The sequence below is a fragment of the Medicago sativa genome, chromosome 3 (assembly GCF_051527215.1).
Source record: "Medicago sativa cultivar Bolivia chromosome 3, Bolivia_mono, whole genome shotgun sequence".
In the NCBI taxonomy this organism is placed as follows: domain Eukaryota; kingdom Viridiplantae; phylum Streptophyta; class Magnoliopsida; order Fabales; family Fabaceae; genus Medicago; species Medicago sativa.
In genome coordinates this window covers 78,816,275-78,837,095 of record NC_140751.1, presented here as the reverse complement: position 1 = coordinate 78,837,095, position 20,821 = coordinate 78,816,275, and the positions used below count along the sequence as shown (strand labels likewise).

Here is a 20,821-nt window from a genome sequence, read left to right as displayed (position 1 = left end):
GAGAGATTGAGCCATTGGAGACAACCGCACCTTATTATGCTGAAAAAGAGTATGTTGTTGAAGTTAAAGAAGATTTTGGTTCAATTATGTAAAGTGATTTATCCTTGCATACAATTATGTAAAAGTGGTTTGAACAATAATTTTATTCTACAATTGATTGTAGATATCAAAACTATTAAATTTTATCTTTATTTTAAAATCAATCCCTAAAGTAAAATCAATTCTACACATTTGGTGAATTTATCGCGATACAAAAATGTACTTAGCGCTTGTTTGGATGGACTTATTTCAGCTTATTCACTGTCACAAGATTTTTGTTTACCTATTCGTGAAAACTTACAAAAACAACTTATGACAATTTTTATAAGTTTTTTTAGCTTATTTTTATAAGTTCTTCAATATCTTCTTATATATAAAAGTTAACCCGAGTGATTATTTTAGCCCTAATTTTAACCTAAAACCTAAGCTAACTTTTACTGTATTACCCCTGACCTATTTTGAGACCTCATACAATGAACCAAAGTTCATTCCAAAAGCCTAACAATTTTTCCCTATTTTCCCTCCTCTAATCTTCTTATATATAAAAGTTAACCCGAGTGATTATTTTAGCCCTAATTTTAACCTAAAACCTAAGCTAACTTTTACTGTATTACCCCTGACCTATTTTGAGACCCCATACAATGAACCAAAGTTCACTCCAAAAGCCTAACAATTTTTCCCTATTTTCCCTCCTCTAATCTTCTTATATATAAAAGTTAACCCGAGTGATTATTTTAGCCCTAATTTTAACCTAAAACCTAAGCTAACTTTTACTGTATTACCCCTGACCTATTTTGAGACCCCATACAATGAACCAAAGTTCACTCCAAAAGCGTAATAATTTTTCTCTATTTTCCCTCCTCTAATCCGCTAATACTAATCCCAAAACCCAACAAATCAGATACGCAGAAAATCACGTTATTTTTCTTAATGTGATGACTTTCATCAAATTTTAATCTCTATCTATTAATCTTTCGATCTCGATCATTTTTGAGTTATTCTATTTGCCTCATCTTTCTCATTCCTTTTGTATTTTCAATTTTTCTTAATTGATTTTCTCTGCAATTCCCTACTCTAAGCTATGCTGATATCTATCAGGTAGAGATTTTGTGTTTTGTTATATCTGAATCATGATTTTTGGTTGATGTACTTTTTCATGGTAACGCAGGTGGCTGTTTGTTGGTGAGTTTAATAGTGGAACTGAAGTTCCTTTTCATATTGCTCTGGGACGAAGGAGAACGTGATGAAAGAGAAGGAGAAGGATAGGAAGGTCAAAGAAGCTAGAATTGAGGAATCTGTTGATGCTGATCAAGAACACCGTTCATCCAAGCAAAAGGTTGAAAATAATGGTATGAATTTGATAACTTGGATTCATTCATTTGTGGTATTTTTGTGATCATTGTTCTTGAATTTATTGTATCATAATTTGATTGTTTTGAACTGAAATTCAACATATTTTGCATTCTTATTAAAAATGATTAGAATCACCATAGAATTGGTGCTAAGTTGAATAGGAATAAACATCAAGTTTTTAAGAGTTCTGCAATTGTTTGCGGCCGATTTGCGTTGCCGCTACTTTCAATATCAAATACCAATTTTTGATGATGACTTGAGTAACAGACCTTTTGATATACATGTTGTATAAGCTGATTGAATTTCCCAACCACGTTTTTCAATCTATTACTCCTTACTCCTCCGCTTCTTCCCTAACTGCCGTAACTGCACTCTTTTTTTTTTGGATCTATATCGTACCATCACAGGAAAATTGCCGGCAAGTGGAAACGGAAGATAGTTGTGCACATAATTTGTGAAGCTGCACAGATCAAGTTGGGTGCTCTGATGGTTGGCCGAAAAACAAAGTGACAACAACTAATCCACACACCCACAAAAACACAAACTCAGCCGATCCTAACAAAAGCACGACTCTGCTACACAGTAACAACAGCAAAAATGCTGTCAAAACAGAAAAAATGCAGACAGAAAAAACCCAGCCAGCAAAACGGTTGCAAAACTTGCATTGATATAACTTGCTTCTATTACGACATATAAGATAAAGTGTAATCATTGTTCACCTGTGGTATAACAGGACTCTCTTTTGAAGGAATTGGTCTCAACTTGCTCCAATCAAAGAGGACATGACGTGTTCAAACATCTTAGTTAGGAGCGTTTTTGTCTCTCTATTTTTACTCAAATGCGGAAATGATACCCCATTCAAAAATACTCACTTTTAGTCGTTCTTAAAGATTTTTAAACTTAAAAAATGGTACGACTTATATGTGAACTATCTTTTATTTTGGAATAATATGTTTTTCTTGACAAGTATTAAAAACAGCCGAATTGGTGTCTTTTTAGTCGGTAAGACCCGTGCGGAGCACGGGTCGATGGTCTAGTAACTCATAAAAACAGCTTATTAACATATACAAAAACAAAACCCACTTAGGTTGACTTTAGATCTTGAAGTGTGCTCCTCTGAAGGCTTATGTTTGATTCTCCCTAGTGCCAATTTCAGTGGATTGATTTGCCTTCTTAAAAAAACATTTACAAGAACAATTTATTTTCATTATCTTTTTCTATAAAAATAGCTTAAGCTTATGCATAAACGCTTATCATGATAAGCGTTTGTGCAATAATTGCTTAATCCAAACATGCCCTTAGTGTATTTCAATTTTGGACATAACAAAATGGATCGTAGGTGTGTAATTGATTTTTTCATTTTTAAATATTCAACTACTTGTTTTTAACTAAAATCAATTAATTGAAAATCAGTTTTTATTAAAGGCAGACCCAAACATAGACTTAATAATAGTACTGCTATTTTGCAAAGTGCAGAGTAGTTAGCCTCCACCCTCCCTCCCTAGGGTCATCAGTCACTCAAACGTTACGCTTTCCCTATGCTCTCCTTCCCGACGGCGACTACAAATACAATCTCTTCTCACATTACACGACGAGTCGTTTAGGGTCTGTACCTGCGCGCTGTAAACGACGACGTTTAGGGTAATGACAATTTTCTCTGCTTTTTTCTCTAATCAATATTCTTTATATCATCATAAAATCATTATGCTTCATATGAATCTTTGTTGTGTTTGTTTATTTTATATCATGCTTGATTGATTCTGTTTAGTTAATATTTTTCGTTGCATGCTTATTGTTTGTGTTAATGTCTGTTAGAAAAGTATGAATGATGTACTAAGGTTGGTTCCTGAAATTTGAAACCAACGTTGTCCATTAGCGGCGCACTATTGCGCCATAGCATAGTTCAGTTTTAGTAAACTGTCATTGTTCTGCGATTTAGTACAAAGTTTTGCTAGAATTTGAAGAAAAACACGCTATTTTCTGCCATCTGCAGTTGACAACTCTGGTTGAAACTAAGTGGTTATTATTATCATGTTGATTCAATATTCCTGCTCAAACAGTGGCTGCTACACTGAATACAATGGATGAAGACGCAAATAATTTCCAATACACTGTGTTCAAAAGTCATAAACTACCTCTGTCAAAAAAACACACGCATAAACTACTCAAAACTGAAGACTTATTTATCACTGATACTCAAAATGTTTCTACTTTATGAATGATAGAAGTTTTGAGTGAATGTTTTGTTGTTGAACTCTTGTATAGGGCTTTTTTTTATTTTTATAACTAGAGTAATATTTGAATGAAGAATTAATCTTATTCTTTACCAACCCACTAATCTACCATGTTTCATAATGAATAATGCACACTATTAAGCTGTTTTTTAAAGAGACAAATGTTAGTGGTTAATTAAATAATTTGTTCGGGAGAGGGATCAAACCCATACAACTGGGTTCCTCCTTCTGGGGCGCTAAGAAGCTGTTTGATGAGATGTCGTCATGTCGGTTTTAGTGCTGTGGAAGTGTCACTGCAAGAAAATTATAGATTTTTGCTTGTTCGCTTGTTTGCGTAGGGAACAAGGGTCCAAATTGGGGAATTGTATGATACATGTTTGATATTACTATTATTTTTACGAATGTAAATATTTGATAAACAATGAGTGGACACTTTTGGATAGACTTTTCACTAGGATCATTTTGTTTTGCTTTACTCTTTAATGTGGGTGATGCTTTAGGCTTGCTACTTATTGCGACCCATTTAAAAATTAGAAGGGTCCGGGTAAGCCAATTGAGATTTTAATCTTTGATTGGTGATGTCATTGGATTGCAAGTTTGGATTCATTGGGCGAGTATAGACTGTCGAATACCAACATTGGTAAATGAGGAAAATGGACTGATATACAAGAAATTAAAGAAATATAAAAGCAAAGTAGACCGTGGAAAGAAAGATCTGAGAAGAAAGTATAGTGTTTTATATATTTAGGGACAGGGGCGGACCTGAGCAGGTTAGGGTGTGGCAATAGCCACACCAGCTCAGGCCCAATTTTTTTTTTTTTTATATAGCCCAGCCCAATATTTTTTGTTTTCTACTCTCAGCAGAACAGAAAAACGGGTTTTACTTTTCCTTCTTCTTTCACAAATCGCTCTCCTCTCTCTTAGCATAGCAACTCAGACGAAGTCACAAACCCAACAAACAACCACCAGACACCAGTCCTGCCGTCGCTCTCCTCTCCTTTCTCAGCCATCTCCTCTCCTCTTTTAGGTCAGTTTTGAACTCAAATTACTTGATGGTAGTAGTGAGAGCAATTTAACCAGGTTATTGTAATTGAAATTGAATTAAGATAGTGAGAGTAGTAGTGATTGCAGTACTTAAATTGAAATTGATTTTATCTTTTAGGGTTTGGTTAATTGGTTACTGAAATTGATTTTATTTGTTTGATTGTTTCTGTTCCTTGTTTTGTTCCTGTGTTGTTTATTCCCTGTTTCTGTTCCTTTGTTTTCACAGAATAGTTTGCATAGGATGTACACTGTAATCCAATACTAGTTTTACCTAATTGCCATGCCTACCTCAAGCTACTGCAATGGGAAGCACCAGTAGCATTGTTTTTTTATTCCTTTGATAACCATGGCATTGTTTTTGATTCATTTGATAACCATAGCAACTAGTTTTACATTACAGGTTTAAATCAGTAGCATTGTTTTTTATTCCTTAGATAACCATAGCCATTTGAATGCTTGTATTTTGGTTTTTGGTTTGATTGCCTATAATATTTTGTTTGTTATATAATTGAATTAAGATGAAGAAATTTGCTGTGTAAATTTGGTTGCTACAACCACTTTTAATATAACTTCTTATTAAATTTTGTATTATGTAACCATTTGACAAAAAAATATTGCCCCACTGGTATTTAGGGAAGGAAATATTGATGGGATGAGAATAGATACTGAAGTTGGGTCATGAAGTTGTAAACAACATGCAGAAATATTGAGGAGCAGAAACTATAGAAGTTTTATTTTGCAGATATAAATTACTTGGATAACAAACTAAACATGCCTTTTGATATAGAACAGGGTTTTAGTTTCTTAGTTTATCTCGTTTTGAGGAATCTAGTCCACTATTAGTGTTGCTGATGGTGGAAGGCTAAAAATCCGCCATATAAACATGCCATGAGGGTATCCCTTTTTAAGTGGCCCATGGGGGTTGCCATTCTACCATGGCCTCCATTTGACAACACTACTCACTATCCTACCGGTCATGTCTGAAAATTTTGTTTCCACTTTTGTCATAAAATGATGGATTGTCAGCGTAATTTTCTTCTGATATTGTTTTTTTCCTTCTCTTTAATTTTTACTTCACTTTTATAAAAAAGTTGGTATATATATTCAATGTCTTCGGTCATATGTTTTTTTTCCTTCTATTTAATTTTTACTCCATTTTTATAAAAAAGTTGGTATATATAGTTTCTCTTACATTGCCTATCCATCTTCATGTTCTGTGTATTTTATTATCAGCAATTTCTTTATGGCAGGAAAGGAGCTGTTATGCATCTTTGCTGACATTTTTCGGACAAATCCTGACTCTAGGGGATTTGCATAGGATTCTGTGTTATATCTTCCTTCTTCTCGTCATTCATTCTGCCCATGAACCCTATGCAAGAGAGAAGCACCACAAAAGCTGCAGCAAAGCTACTCCGAAGGGCAAAAGGCAAAAAGAAAAGGGGTCTACGAGTAAATGATGTTCAAGTAGCGGAAACCCAATCAGAATTCTCATTTGCTATAGCCAAAACTGCAGTTTCTCAAATCTGCCGGTCAGTTGGCTACAAAAGGTCCAAATTTAATGCTCTTGAAGCCTTAACTAATGTTGCCACAAAATATATCGAAGCCATTGCAAGATCAGCTGCCTCGTTTGCTAATGCATCCAATCGTACAGACTCCAACCTCTTTGACCTCATCAATGGCATTCATGATCTGTGCTCAGTTCGAGGCTTTCCTGGTGGTTCAAAAACACACAAAAGTAACCTGCTGAAGTCCGCAGCTCTAAAAGAGATAGTGGATTTCGTTAAATTCTCCAATCAAGTACCATTTTCCAAACCAATTCCATCGAAAAATGTCTGTGGAAGTCAAAATCCCGAAATAACTATTGAATCTGGCACACCAATATATTGCTCTGAGAACACAAAAACACAAGGTTTGCATATACCAAGATGGCTCCCAGATTTTCCTAGTGAAAGCTTATATAAAAAAAGGGACCTGGTTTCGGTTAAGGAGAGGAAATGCGGTGAGAAATTGTGGGAACATTCACTTGCCATGGAAGATGACAGCAGTTACTCGGAAAACAGTGTCATGTTAAAGAACAATGGCATTGCTGAAAAAGAAGAGAAAGACACTAGGATGGAGTTGGCAAAGGGAAGAGAAAGGGTGAAATTTAAAATTGGAAGGGAGGAAGAGAAACAGATTGGGTTGGGTGTGAATATGATGAATGGGGTTTGTAAAGGAAGGAAAAGAGTGTCTTGGAGTCATTACAAAATAAATAACTGTGACAATATGGCTGATGAAAATGAAGATGAAATGAGAGCATTAAAGAGAGAGAGGAGATAAAATAAATTGGAAATTATGTTTGAAATTGTTCTGGAAATTATTCTTTGATGGATTGATTACTTGGTATAGGAAAAAGGAGATTGGCGTTAAAAATTTGGTTCTCTTCATGGATTATCATTTTTTATGGCTGGCCCTACGCCCCTACTTACCCTATAGCTACTTTTCTTTTTATAATATATAATATTTTATTTTATATATAAAATGATTTGCATTTATTTAGCGATTATTATCAGCGGTGCAGCGGATATGCATCTTCTAGGATGTATCAGGTCATGGGATTGAATCTTGCTTAAGACAATTTTTGATGCTTAAGATTTGATGCTTAAGACAATTTTTGATTATGTTAAGGAAAACGCACAAAAATCGTATTACTCCTCTTCTTCCTTGGATCGGTTGCTTGTTTTGTTTTTCCACCAAATGATTTTTCCACCAAATGAACATGACTAGTTTACCATTTTTGGGTTCTATTATTTTTTGTGTATAGCTTTTACTTATGAATCATATAAGTAAATTATATTGACATACTTCTCCTCTTAGCCGTAACTTTTTTTTGAATTGATTTGACAATTATGTTTAGTCGAATGCAACGTCAGGCCTATGTTTGATACTATCCATCATAGATTCTAACGCATCCACTGAAACACCAAATATACATGTAACTTTTTAAAGGGATATGGTTAGAATAGATTTAGTTGAGTTAGACTTTCCATAAATATGTTTTTAGAAAATTTCAAATATGACCGAACAATGATTTTAAGTTCCACTGCTGGTACAAGTTATGATTTTTTTAACTTGACATTTTAGAGAATGTAACTTCATATGACATCATCTTTAAATTCTATTTTACAATAACACCTTTAAAGAAAATGCTAACAAGTGTTTGGTGATATTTATTAAGGAAGACAACAAAGAAAATTTTATGTTAAGAGTGACACTGATTTTTTTTGACGATGTTAAGAATGACACTTTTTAAACTTCTAAAGAATTAACTACACAAATGTCTCAAGAACATTAGTTAACATTACCCTACCTTTAAATATATTAAAAATTGATGTAGACTAGTATTTTGAAATTACCAAAAAAATTAGTAAATATGATTTAAAATACAAAATCTAATATAATATTATTAATGCAAATATTACTTATATTCATTAAAGTAGACCGGCCTAACATATCCTCACACTTCTTTTATTTCTTCTCACTTGGAGAACTTATGTTTTCAATAAAAAATTATTGTGAAGGGATGATGGTCTTCAAGGCAAAGAACATCTTAGTGTTCAAAGAAATGCTCGAACCCATAGCCTCTGGATTCAATACAGATTCTTTTACCATTAGACTAAATCCTTAACAATCATGGGAACTAATATGCTTCCATTAGATCAACTCATGGTTTGTTTATTTGACATGTAGATGACACTTCTTCTTCTTCTTCACAAAAAAAAAAAAAAACACGATGAAACATTCTACAATTTTCACATTACAGTCAAAGTTTGACCATTACCGTTACTAAATTATTTAAAGCCGAGTTTGTTTCGACATCATTTATACACATGGTTAAGACTAAAAGCATTGACCAAAAAAAAAAAGAGACTAAAAGCAATAGATAGAATCTCAAGCTGAATCTTGTGCCTTGCAAACAGGTAAATCATCTTGGAAATTTGGTGGCATTCTTAGGATTGGATTTCTTTCAAAGAAATTGACTGGCTTCAGGTCAAAGCTTGAAGATACAGTAGGCATGATAGGGTAGTCCTCTTGACATGGTACATGATGGAACCCTACTGTGTACCATAACACAATGTCCTTGTTCTCAATTGGACGATCCCTGCACATTAAAATATCATCAATATGAGACATGTACATATATAATTTATGTATTCACAATTCATGCAAAACACTCCTTAGTCTCAATCTTACTTTGACAACTTATAATTTATGGTCGAGTGACTTGAGTCTAACTCAACCTTTATAAAACTGACTTATAGTGTGAAGACTGCCTAACACTTGTAAACATATTTTCAAGTCAATTTAGGTTCGAGTCTAACTCAACCCTTATAAAACTGACTTACAGTGTGAAGACTGCCGGACACTTATAAACATATTTTCAAGCTATAAATATATATATATTCAACGTGCGACTCAAACTCGTAATCGGAACAATCTTATGATTGCACCAAGGGTCGCCCTAACAAAAATAGAATTCAGAAAATAATATCTAACCTGTCAGACCACACTTGAAGAGTATCATCGCCTTGGCTCTGGTAAACAAGTAAGCCACCAGCCCATTGCTCACTCTTGTTGTAAGGAGTGACCCAAATTTGGTTATTTGTAAAAGCTGCTCTCTTTTGTGGTGGATCATCATGATCAAGTAAACTAGCTGCTGTAGCACCTGGAACCAATTTGTACCCAACAGGGTTCCCTACCCTTGTTTTCTTCAAAGGGTTCACCACATGAAATTCAGATGGGTTATATAGTTGAAGTTTTATTTGAGCATCTTTTTCTGTCTTAGCCACTTTTCTCACAGCTTTCAGGTAGCTCTTTCTTGGTGACTCTCCTGGAGAGGTTTCTTGCTTCTTTATGTTTACCTTCACAAATGAATTGTCTGAGCCATCAATGTCCATGTCAAGGTAATATGTGATATAATGGTCGTGGATTACACCGATAATGTTTTCGCTTAAAAGGGTTCCATAGAGATATTCTTGATCAGGTACTTGGTTCATGTTTTCATAGGTTGTTCCTTTCACCATCAAGATACCACTTAGTCCAACCTACATCAGGAAAAAAATTGATGTTAGCTTAAATTATTTAATAGAATAAGACAAAACATGTAGCATCAATCTATAAATATTTTGTCCAACCTCTTACCTTAAACCATCAATCTTCAATGCAACTTGTCCATTTTTTTTACTGATTACAATTTATAATTGAAATGCAGTGCACCTAGACTAGTAAACATTGCATGTCACTTAAATTCTGGTGTCATTAAATTAAACACTTTATATGTCAATGTAACTTGATGATTAGTTTATTGTAAACACTCCAAAACTATGGACAAGATAGTCTCCTCTCTACAGAAATTATTATTGGAAGTATCAATCTCAGCACAATTCCCTAAACAAGAATATTATTAAAACTAAATAAACAGAATTTTCATCACCTACCTTGGATCTGATTAGCCCATCAGTTTGAAATTCCCAATCCATGATATAGTCATAGTTTGCCACTGCTGCTGCCATTCTAACCACTAGTGTCACCTTTGGCCTCACTTCTGTAACCTGCCACAATAGCATAAACTCAAAATAGTTAATCAAAGTATAAAATTGAAAATATGAACATATTACAATAAGAATTAAACTCTTAGAATAAAATAGAGGATTTAACATTCCTAGTTTGATGTATCTGTAATAAGACAGTGACTGTGTCATTCATGAGTACTGAAATTCTTACCTTCATGTCGGTGATTGGACACTCGGCGTGTCGCCAAGCAATGTCACCAGCATAACTCTCAAAAATGCAAATCATGTTTGGTTGAACATATGGTGTTCCATCAGCAGAAGTAAACACTCCATCCATGTAGTAAGCATTCCTTGGACAATCATTCAAAGGGTCTAAAGGCATTGCTTGCAAACCAAATCCATACTCACCAGCATCCATATATGTCTTAAAATACCATCCATCAGTAGGGTCCATATAAGGTACAAAAAGTTCAGAAGTGAACCCTTTGTAAATAACATTTCTCATCTCTAATGTATCTGGATCTCTCACTTTAGCTTGAGAAATAATGGTTCCAGCTCTAGGGTCAGGTTTGAGATGAAATTCCCAATTAGCCCATTTCACCAAATGTCCATCAACCGTAAAGCTTGGACCTTTTGGTTGTTCCAAGGAAATTGGATTTATCAAGTTCAACTCTCCGTTGAGCTTCTGAACAGAGTAACGGTAATCAGTGTCGATACCATTTGCAACCGGAATGTTTAGTCCATTATCTGTAATGGACACAACTTCTAACTTATCCATATCAACCAACACAGTTAAACCTTCTATCGGTTTCATATAGAAATTGACAGTGTCCTTGCTTGAATAACACTGCACCTTAATCAATCTTCTATTCTCTTCAACCGGTGTTCCATACCACCCTGAAGCTACTGGAAGGCATGCAAGGTCTGCTAAATTCACACCGCGTTTTCTAATCGTGCTGTTGAACTCGCCACTCTTCAATGGAACATCGAGTACAGCAACCATTTCCTCAATAGTCATTGTAGGGTATCCAGAAGAAGCTGGCCTTGTTTCATGGTTGGTTATTTCACTTGTGCTAAGGTCAACTATGAGTGTGTGAGTTACACCTTTCATAAGTGCAACCACAGAAGCTTTCCTAGGAAGTAATGGTTGACCTTTTTTCCATTTTAGGACAAGTTCTTTGTCCGGTTCTTCTAGGACAATGGAATTGAGAGTGTAACTGTTTGAGGACTTAAAAAGAGGGTGTGTCGAGAGGATTGCGCGAACTTTGTTGAATTCTTGGATGGTTAGAGGGTCTAAAGGGTGGCGAGGTTCATCGATTTCATGGTTTGGTTTTTGACGGCGAGTGGAGAATGATGGTTTGGTTATTGGATTTGAAGATTGAAAACGGTTCTTTGAGGTGCACCATCCAGAGAAAATGTTGCAGTCTAGAGTTTCCTTGTCAACGAGTGATGATGGAAGGTGAAACCAGGTAGCAAGTATAACTAGTGCTATACCAAATGAAAGAACCAGGAACCTCCACAAATTTCTAGCATCCATGAGAGTTTGTGTAGAAATTACTTAGAGAGGGTGTATACTATATAGTGTTGAATAATACACAAGATGCAAGTTTCACACACGTGAATATAAATTGTCAGAGACTTGTAACAATGGGACAAAAGACAGGGGCTAAGGGGGCACCAAACACTTCAAGTCTCAGCTAGTACAATATGGGAATTGGTCATGTGAATCCTGCATAGATAAAGGAAAGTTGCGTAGTTTAATTAGTTTGTGCTGGTGATTTTACTATCAGTGGTGAATAAATAAATATGTTTTTGATAAAATAATATGTATATTTATTATTAGTATTTTATGACTGTATGGAATAATTTCAATCACAAAAAGTTATTTATTTTCTATTTAGGTACATGACTATAATTTATTTACAACATAAAACGCTTTGTGTAACACCACAAATTTCGACCCAAAATATTACTTAAAATATTTATATCTTTAGGAAAAAAATGCGATTAGTCCTTAATTCAGTTTAATTTAATTCAGTTTGATGATAAAAATAAATAAATTAAAGTGTGTATGCTTCTAAGGATGATCCGGATATAATCACCCATCAACAAGGGAACCACACATAAATGAGCAATTCTTTCATAGTCACAAACACAAATAAATAGTGTTTGGTCACACACACATAAAAATGTCATTTCTTGAAATACTAAATCATTTCATTATCAATTTCTTTTTCATTATTTAAAAAAATCTTGTAATGTGTGTGTGCCCAAATACTATACATTTGTGTTTGTGACTATAATAGAATTTCTCCACATAAATTGTCTCATACCAATGGGTAAAATTCACCCCCAACTAAGGCAAAAAGATGCATATGTAGTACGACGATGATAACAACAAAAATACAACATGCCACTTAGACAACCACAAAATTAAAATGATATTTATTCTTAATATCCTCACACACATGATCAAAGACTATCTTATCATAAAATTTTCATTTTTATGACTAAAGACAAATTTATTATTAAATTTTCATTTTTACTATTTCATACTTACGTTCAACCCAAAACCATATATCATCATATCATAGTAATGGTAATACAAACTGTCATCTCTTAAACTTATTAGAAAATCGTACGTGTGCAGCAAGAATATATGTTGCAACGTTTAGTATATAGTCATATATAGAAAATCACTATCCTTGCAACATTAATCAAACGAAACATATTTAATTTAAGAAAAGTGCAGCAAGAATATATGTTGCATTAAAATTATTCTTTCTTGAATACTCAGAGGTTTTCAAGCACAACATTATATATTTGTCAAAAAAAAAAGCACAACATTATATTATCATAAAAATTAACCCTTTTTATTCTTATTTTCCTATAAACACCTAACATGCATAAACAAGACCTAAATCAAGTCTAGTTTTGACTTGTATAGAAAGGTTCTTACCTTAAGGCTTTGTTTGCGAGTTTGGAGGGGAAGGGAGGGGAAGGCTTAGGGAAAAAGGAATGATATAGTGGAAGAAATAGAGGAAAATGGGAGGGGAGGGTTTTGGGGGGTTAACATTTCTTCATAATACTAAACCCTCCTCATTTGAGGGAACTTAAAAATTGTATTGGAGGAGGATTTTGGGGGGTTTTGGAGGGTTTATATGAATTCTTCAAATTTAATCTATGTTGTTATATTATTTTAAAAATTAAAAATATAGTAATAATATGCATTAATTTATCAATCTCTAAAAACCTATCCTTTTAAAAAATTTGAAAGATTTCTCCATTTTCCCTCATATGTTCCACCCCTCAAAGCCTTCCCTTCCCCTCCCCTCCACACTCGCAAACAAAGCCTAAATGTTTTTCTTCCTAGCACAAAAACTTTACGGTATTAGGAAGCCTTATAGAGTGTGAGTGTGAGTGAGAGAGAGTGATTTTATACCTTTCTAGGGAGGGAGTCATATTTTATGCATTGTCCCTACCAATTGAGTTAAGCTCACGGGGACACATAATAGGTTTATTGATTCACTTCATAAGTTTTAGAGAAAAATAAGAGTCTGTTACCAATAAAAAAGTTAGGCTTGTTACCAAGGAACCATTATAGATGGATGATCGGTAATTAGTGAAATATTAGGTGTAAATAAATGTATATCAAAGAGAATACTAGATACACACACTATAACTTTTTTTTGATCGAGAGATACACACACTATAGTTTCAAGGGGGGTCCTTTAGTGAAATATTAGGCGTAAATGTAAATTTACAACTATCTATAAACCCATGAGTAAGCTCAACATATAATTTCATCAAATTGTGGAGACAAAGAAGCAGAGTCCTCTGCACACCCACATACACACATGCAATTAAATGAAATTTTCAATAAATCGTTAAATTTTTTTTAAAAATTATTTGTGTAACTCATACGAAAATTAACATATTAACATTTGTCACTAAAAAAATTCGTTTAGTGGATACACATAAGCATAAGTCAAACAAGTTTTTCTGAGAGCATCCTAGATAAACATTTACTTACTTTAGTTACCCTTGTTCTTCATCAGCTTCACCGTGAAACATGAACCACAACCTAAGATTCAAAGATACAAATTTTAATATTCCATAGGCAATATTATATATCTGTATTATTGAAAAGAAGAGTCCAAGATTGAGTGAAGATGGTGGAGTGTGAAGAAGACATTGATGATACGTTTCTTCTTGTGTTTAAGGATGTGTGGTGAGATAAGAAGCTAGCATTTGAGACATTGATTACAACGTTAGCACTAGCACTATACGACATTGAGGGCCTGTTTGGTTTGGCTTCTGAGAAGCAATTCTAGCCCAAAATCAATTCTCTACAGTGCCAAAAGCAATTCTAGCCAAAAACAACGTGTTTGGTTCAGCTTTTCAGAATTGCTTTTATCCTCCAAAAGCAATTCTCCACGAAGCTACAAATCCTAGCTTCTAGCTTTTCTAGAATCAATTCTCCTTGAACAACGTGTATAGGTTTGTATATTTTATTATTACAACATGTTATTTTACTTTATTGCCCTTTATCAATTTTCATTCTTTATCAATTCTCTTTTAGCTATGTCTATTTTAGTAATTATACATTCAAAAGCAATTCTACATAATTGTATCCAAACATAAATCATTTTGTTTAATCAATTCTACATAATTGTATCCAAACATAAATCAATTCTCTCAGAATCAATTCTGTCAGAATCAATTCTATCAGAATCAATTCTCTCAGAATCAATTATATTCAAAGCTGAACCAAACGGGCACTGAATTAGTGACGTGCTGACGCACCAAGATCAATCAATATAATACAGAGACTAAGGACAATACAATATACAATGCAATATGCATCATCATCTGAATTTTTTTTTGGTTTGGTTTGGTGAGTAGGGGTCCACTCATCTCATTGTTTTATGGCATGCATTGCTGACACGGATGGATGAAAATGACACACTCACTTGTCTTGCTATTATTTATAAAAAATCTTTGAATTATGCTGGAATTAAGCTGTTGTTTTGTTTATGTTAATGTTGCCTAATTGAACACGGGTCTGTCGTGAGTGCTAGTCTGCTCAGATTTTCACTGCTTACTAGAGTTAGATTTCTAAATCGGTTTAAACATGTTATACAATAAAAACAATACATTTAAATTAGTAAAGTCGAAACGATAAAAGAATTGAGCACTAATCTCCAAACATTGCAATATCAAATACATAGCTCAATAACATTTCTGTTTTGCCTTTCTAAACTTTTTTTTTTGGCGCAAGCTTTTTAAACCTTTACTCACTTCAAAACTTGATGGTGTAATTCTCTGAATAGAAATGTTGGGTATCATCATACCAAAATATTATCATGCAGCTAAAATAAAAGATGAGAAATAAAGGAACAACACACATGTTATTTATCTAGAAATCTCTCAACAAATATCGAAAAAAACAATGAAGCAAAAGTAGAAAATTTTTGCTAAGTGAGAGAAATTACAAGATCTCTACATATAATGAGAGACAAATTACCCTATCTTTTGAAATAAGAGAATACTAACACTAGGAGGAACTTAAAGGAGAACCTATATTTCCTTTCTATATTTTTTCTCTCACTCTCAACAAGCTATTTATAAGAGAGGTAAACCATAGTTCCTTACATGCAACAAGCCATTTGTCTTCATGCAAAATATCAAGTGTGAAACATGTCACTTGCATCTCATGCATCTTGCATGCACCATGGACACATGTTTTGTTACAAAAGTAGTTTTACCAATCACAATATTGGCCTTCGATCATCATTTGGACCAATTCCATTTTCAGTGGTAGCTAACTGCCGTTGAAGTCTTTTAAAATCGGTTCAATCACTTTTAAGGTTGGTTCAACTGATCTTAAAAGTGCTCCGCGACGTTTAATTGCCGCTGAAAATGTCGAGCAGCAATTAACTATCGCTGGTGTAGTGAATAACCAATTTTATAAGTGAGAAAATTGGTTCCTAATCTTAGACTTGGATCACAACTTGAACCTATATAGAAGTAGCTTCACCGACCCAAAATTCATAACTGTATAACAATTAGTGGGGCAGATTTTTAGCATTTCTTTTACAAGTAAGGCTCTGTTTGGTAAAAATAGCGGATAGCTGATAAGCTAGCTGATAGCTTTTAGCTGATAAGCTAGCTGATAGCTTTTAACTGATAGCTGATGACTGATGACTGATAGCTGATAAGCTAACTAAAGTGTTTGGTAAAACTGGCGGTTCAATTAGCTGATAAATGTAAAATGACTAGGGGTGTTCAAATCCAAACCGATCCAAAATAAAACCGCAAACCGATCCAAAAAAACCGAAAACCGCAAAAAACCGAATATATTTGGATGCGTATGGATATTGTTTTGTAAAAACCGCTAAGATCGGATCGGATTTCGGATCACTTTTTCAAAACCGAACCAAACCGAACCGCAAAAATAAATATTAATACTTATTTATTCTTTTATTAGTATTATATATTGCATTATTATAATCATTGTTAAATTGTAATCTTATATATTCCACTAATTTAATCTATATTATTATTACTTCATATGTTTCAAAAATAATTGATAATTTTCATACTATAATTTTAATTTTTTAATTTATTTTGCATCAAACCTATTATTTTTACCATGTTTGTGTAATATTAATATTAATAAAAAAATAATATTTTTAAAAAAAGAGTAAATAAAAAAATATATTTTGCATTTTGGATATCCAAAAACCGATCCAAATTAAACCGCATATATTTGGATCGGTTCGGTTCGGATTTTTTTAGAAAACTCATCCAAACCGAACCGAACCGCATGTGATTTTTATTTTGGATCGGTTGACATTTTGCCTCAAAACTGATCCAAACCGCACCGCGAACACCCCTAAAAATGACATAAAGGGCATTCTTAGTTCATACTAATAAATTTATTTTCAATTCATAATAAAATTTATTCTGTGAAAAAAATCATAATTAAATCTATATCAATTAATATAAATTTATTTTAAAAGGACATTTTAATTTATAATATAAATTAATTTTTCTTAGCTAAAATTTATATTCTATTAAGTGTTTATACGTTATAAAAAATGTTAAACATAATAAAAAACACCTAATGTACTATCATATTTTTTAATTGACTTACCAAGATGTATTATCTATAAATAATATTATCTAAAAATATGTAGCTTTCATAAGAGGAAAAAAAATTACCAACACGTGTTGTTAAGTTATCGTGAAAAAAAAGGTTATCGTAAGACAAAAAAAAAGTACGAAAAAATCTATACACAATGTTATTACGTTATCGTAAAAAAAATAAACATTGGAGAATTATCGAGTAATTTAATGCAATGGTTACATGCAATTACCAAAATATTAATTATAAAGGATAAAGTTGAATTTTGCTTTGAAAAATAAGGGTAAAAATGGAAGAAAAAATGAGAAGCTAAAAGCTATAAGCTCAAACGCTACTTGAAGTAGCTTCTGAAAAATAGCTTATAAGCTCCTGAAATAAGCTATAAGCTCGTTGTAAAAAGCGTTACCAAACCGAGCTATTTTTTGTCAAACGAGCTTATAAGCTATGAGCTAAAAGCTAAAAGCTCTTTTTTGGTGTTACCAAACAGAGCCTAAAATGCTATGATAATAGGTTTAGTGGGAGTAAAAAGTGGACCAACTTCATACTCACGTTACAAGTAAAATACCAAGATAATAGGTTTATTGAGAGTAAAAAATGGACCAACTTCCACTTATGTTTTCCCTATAAAGTAGCAAGTCAGCCACATAAATCAAATGCCTAAAATCTTGTCAAAACCTAAATGCCTAAAATCTTGTCAAAATCTAAATGCTAAAATAAAGGCATGATTGAATTTGAATTCATCTTGAAACAAGTCTCGTATTGTTTGGTATGTTAATGGTTGAATACATCTTGAAACAAGTCTCATATAGTTTGGTATGTTAAAGAAAAACAGAGGTCAATGCTATGGCTCTGTTTGGTAAAAAGAAGCTATAAGCTAGCTGATAGCTGATAAGCTAGCTGGTAGCTGAAAAGCTAGCTGATACTACCTCCGTTCCTTTTTAAGTGTCACTTTTTAACATTTTTCACAGACCAAGACACTCAATAAATGTTACTTTTTCTTATACAATAATCTATACTTTTACTATAATAGCCTTAGTCATTTAATATCTTATTTCATATATTTCTCTCTCCACAATAAATAACTAAGGGTAATGTTGGTAAAACAACATTTATTGTTGCATTGAACTTTGAAAGTGACAGTTAAATAGGAACAAAAAATTTCTTCAAAAGTGACACTTAAAAAGGAACGGAGGGAGTAGCTGATAGCTGGTAGCTTATAGCTGAAAAGCTCACTTATTAAAAATAATGTGTTTGGTAAAATTAGCTGTTATAAATATAAAATGACATAAAAGTACATGACAATTTAATTTGAAAAAAAAAAATCAAAATTATATCCAAAAAAAATATATCCTTTGAAAATAAACATTCATCAAAACCTATGAAAGTTACATATTGTCTTTGGTCCCTTCTTCATACATCAAAATGAACATACTATAATGCTAAATTTTAAAATGAATAAACTCGATCATATACGTTAATTTCAATGACTAAATTATCATTTCACAAATCTAAAGAATTATACTAGACTTTGTGTATCTTCAAGATATTGATTTATTATATACTTAAGATTAAGATTTATTCATTTCAACTTAGGCTCTGTTTGGTAAAAAGAAGCTATAAGCTAGCTGATAGCTGATAAGCTAGCTGATAGCTGAAAAACTAGCTTATAGCTGATGACAGATAGCTGATAGCTTATAGCTGAAAAGCTCGCTTATTAAAAATAATGTGTTTGGTAAAATTAGTTGTTGAAGTTGCTGATAAGTATAAAATGACATAAAAGGACATGTTTATTTATTTTTTTTTTATAAATTATATATGCAAATTTTTTTACTTAATGTATTTTTTTAACTACTCAAATTTATTTGAAATTATTTTCATCTTCACATGATAAATGTGCTTTATGAATTCAATTGGCATTTTTTATTCGACAAATTTTATTTTTTAACGAATTTTATTTAACTAAACTTGTTTCACTATTTATTTATTATATATATATATTTTATTTAACATTCAATATTATATGAATTAAAAGCAAGGTCATAAAAAATGAACAACAAAATTTAGAAAACTATATACCATGCCGTGACTTGTAATAAGGTGTGAGGTTGGTGGCAGTAAGCCTTAAAACGTGGGAACATGGGTGGTTTTTTTTAATTTAAAAATAATAAAATTAAATTAACAAGGTTATAATTGGAAAAAATTATAAGAAGCTATAAGCTACAAGCTCAAAAGCTACTTGAAATAGCTTTTCAAAAAAAGCTATAAGCTCATGAGAAAAGCTTGTTACCAAACACGTCACATTTTGATCCAACAAGCTTATAAACTATTCAAGAAGCTATAAGCTAGCTTTTTGTTGTTACCAAACACAGTATTAAAGGATTAAAGTGACAATTTTTTTTTTAAAAAGCAAAGAAATTTTTTATTAAAAAAAATATAACAAGAAGGCACATAATACATGATAAAGGAACACTAAAACACTATGCAAATCAGCCTCCACAAGCAAAACAGAACGAAACGTGGGGAGTGGTGAGTGAGTGGGACGACGGTTGCTTTGTTTACAAAAGGTAAAAATGTAATAAAAATAAAATAATAAGGTTATTATTGGAAGAAAACGTAAAAAGCTACTTGAATTAGCTTCTCAGAAAAAGCTATAAGCTCGTGAAAAAAGTTTGTTACCAAACACAACACGTTTTCATCCAACGAGCTTATAAGCTAGTCCAACAAGCTATAAGCTAGCTTTTTTGTGTTACCAAACACAGCCATATATATTGTCGGATGTAGCTGATGTGTTAGTTTTGGAGACTGTGTATCAAGGTTGTGGATTATTTGACAGAAAGTTTTTTGATTCTATATTTCCATGGACAAAAATTCATTTTTTTAATGAAAAAATTAGTAGTTGTTTCATTAAAAAAAATGTTTAGTTTTGCTAAAAAAAATGATTAGTTGCAATGAGGAGAGAGAGAAAAGGTTGGGATGAGTTGCGACATACAATAATTATATTTGAAGAAAGAAAAAAGTGGTTTTTTTGTCAAACATAAAAGATGTATCTTGTTAATGCACATCTTCTAATTTTTGTATGGGTGTGCATTAACATTTCCCTATATATATTTACTTGAGAGTTTTCTATATATAGAAGGAGACACATAAAAGTCTGGTGTCGTACATTTTTGAATACAGGTCTCATCAAAAAATTATTTGGGTCTATTTCTCTTTAAACAGTGTTCTTGAAAAGAATTACGATATTTTTAATGCTGTTTTGTCTAATATGCACACAAAAATTAGTATTATATGATGCACAGATTTATTTTTCACCACATCACTTTTCATTTAATTTAATTGAGAATTTTTTTGATAAAAAAGAACAACTTTATAGTTTATATATACTACAAGACAAATATACCTTATGCACTATAGACTTGATCCCTTAAAAATAATATGTAGTTGATTTG

At 32.6% G+C, this 20,821-nt stretch overlaps 2 protein-coding genes across 2 annotated transcripts; one reads left to right on the top strand and one right to left on the bottom strand.

The window, feature by feature from the left end:
• The first annotated feature begins 2,825 nt into the window (after positions 1 to 2,825).
• LOC146940565 (uncharacterized) lies at positions 2,826 to 7,360 on the top strand. Its single transcript, XM_085754264.1, has 2 exons — positions 2,826 to 3,033; positions 5,921 to 7,360. The coding sequence occupies exon 2, from the start codon at positions 6,033 to 6,035 to the stop codon at positions 6,987 to 6,989; it is 957 nt and encodes a 318-aa protein (XP_085610390.1). The 5' UTR covers positions 2,826 to 3,033; positions 5,921 to 6,032; the 3' UTR covers positions 6,990 to 7,360.
• A 980-nt stretch (positions 7,361 to 8,340) lies between these two features.
• LOC146940564 (amine oxidase [copper-containing] gamma 2-like) lies at positions 8,341 to 14,323 on the bottom strand. The gene is made up of 5 exons (XM_085754262.1): positions 14,256 to 14,323; positions 10,434 to 11,951; positions 10,148 to 10,261; positions 9,207 to 9,754; positions 8,341 to 8,811 (listed from the first exon to the last, which is right to left on the bottom strand). Exons 2-5 carry the CDS (start codon positions 11,757 to 11,759, stop codon positions 8,601 to 8,603), a joined length of 2,199 nt encoding a protein of 732 aa, XP_085610388.1. The 5' UTR covers positions 11,760 to 11,951; positions 14,256 to 14,323; the 3' UTR covers positions 8,341 to 8,600.
• Positions 14,324 to 20,821: the final 6,498 nt, after the last annotated feature.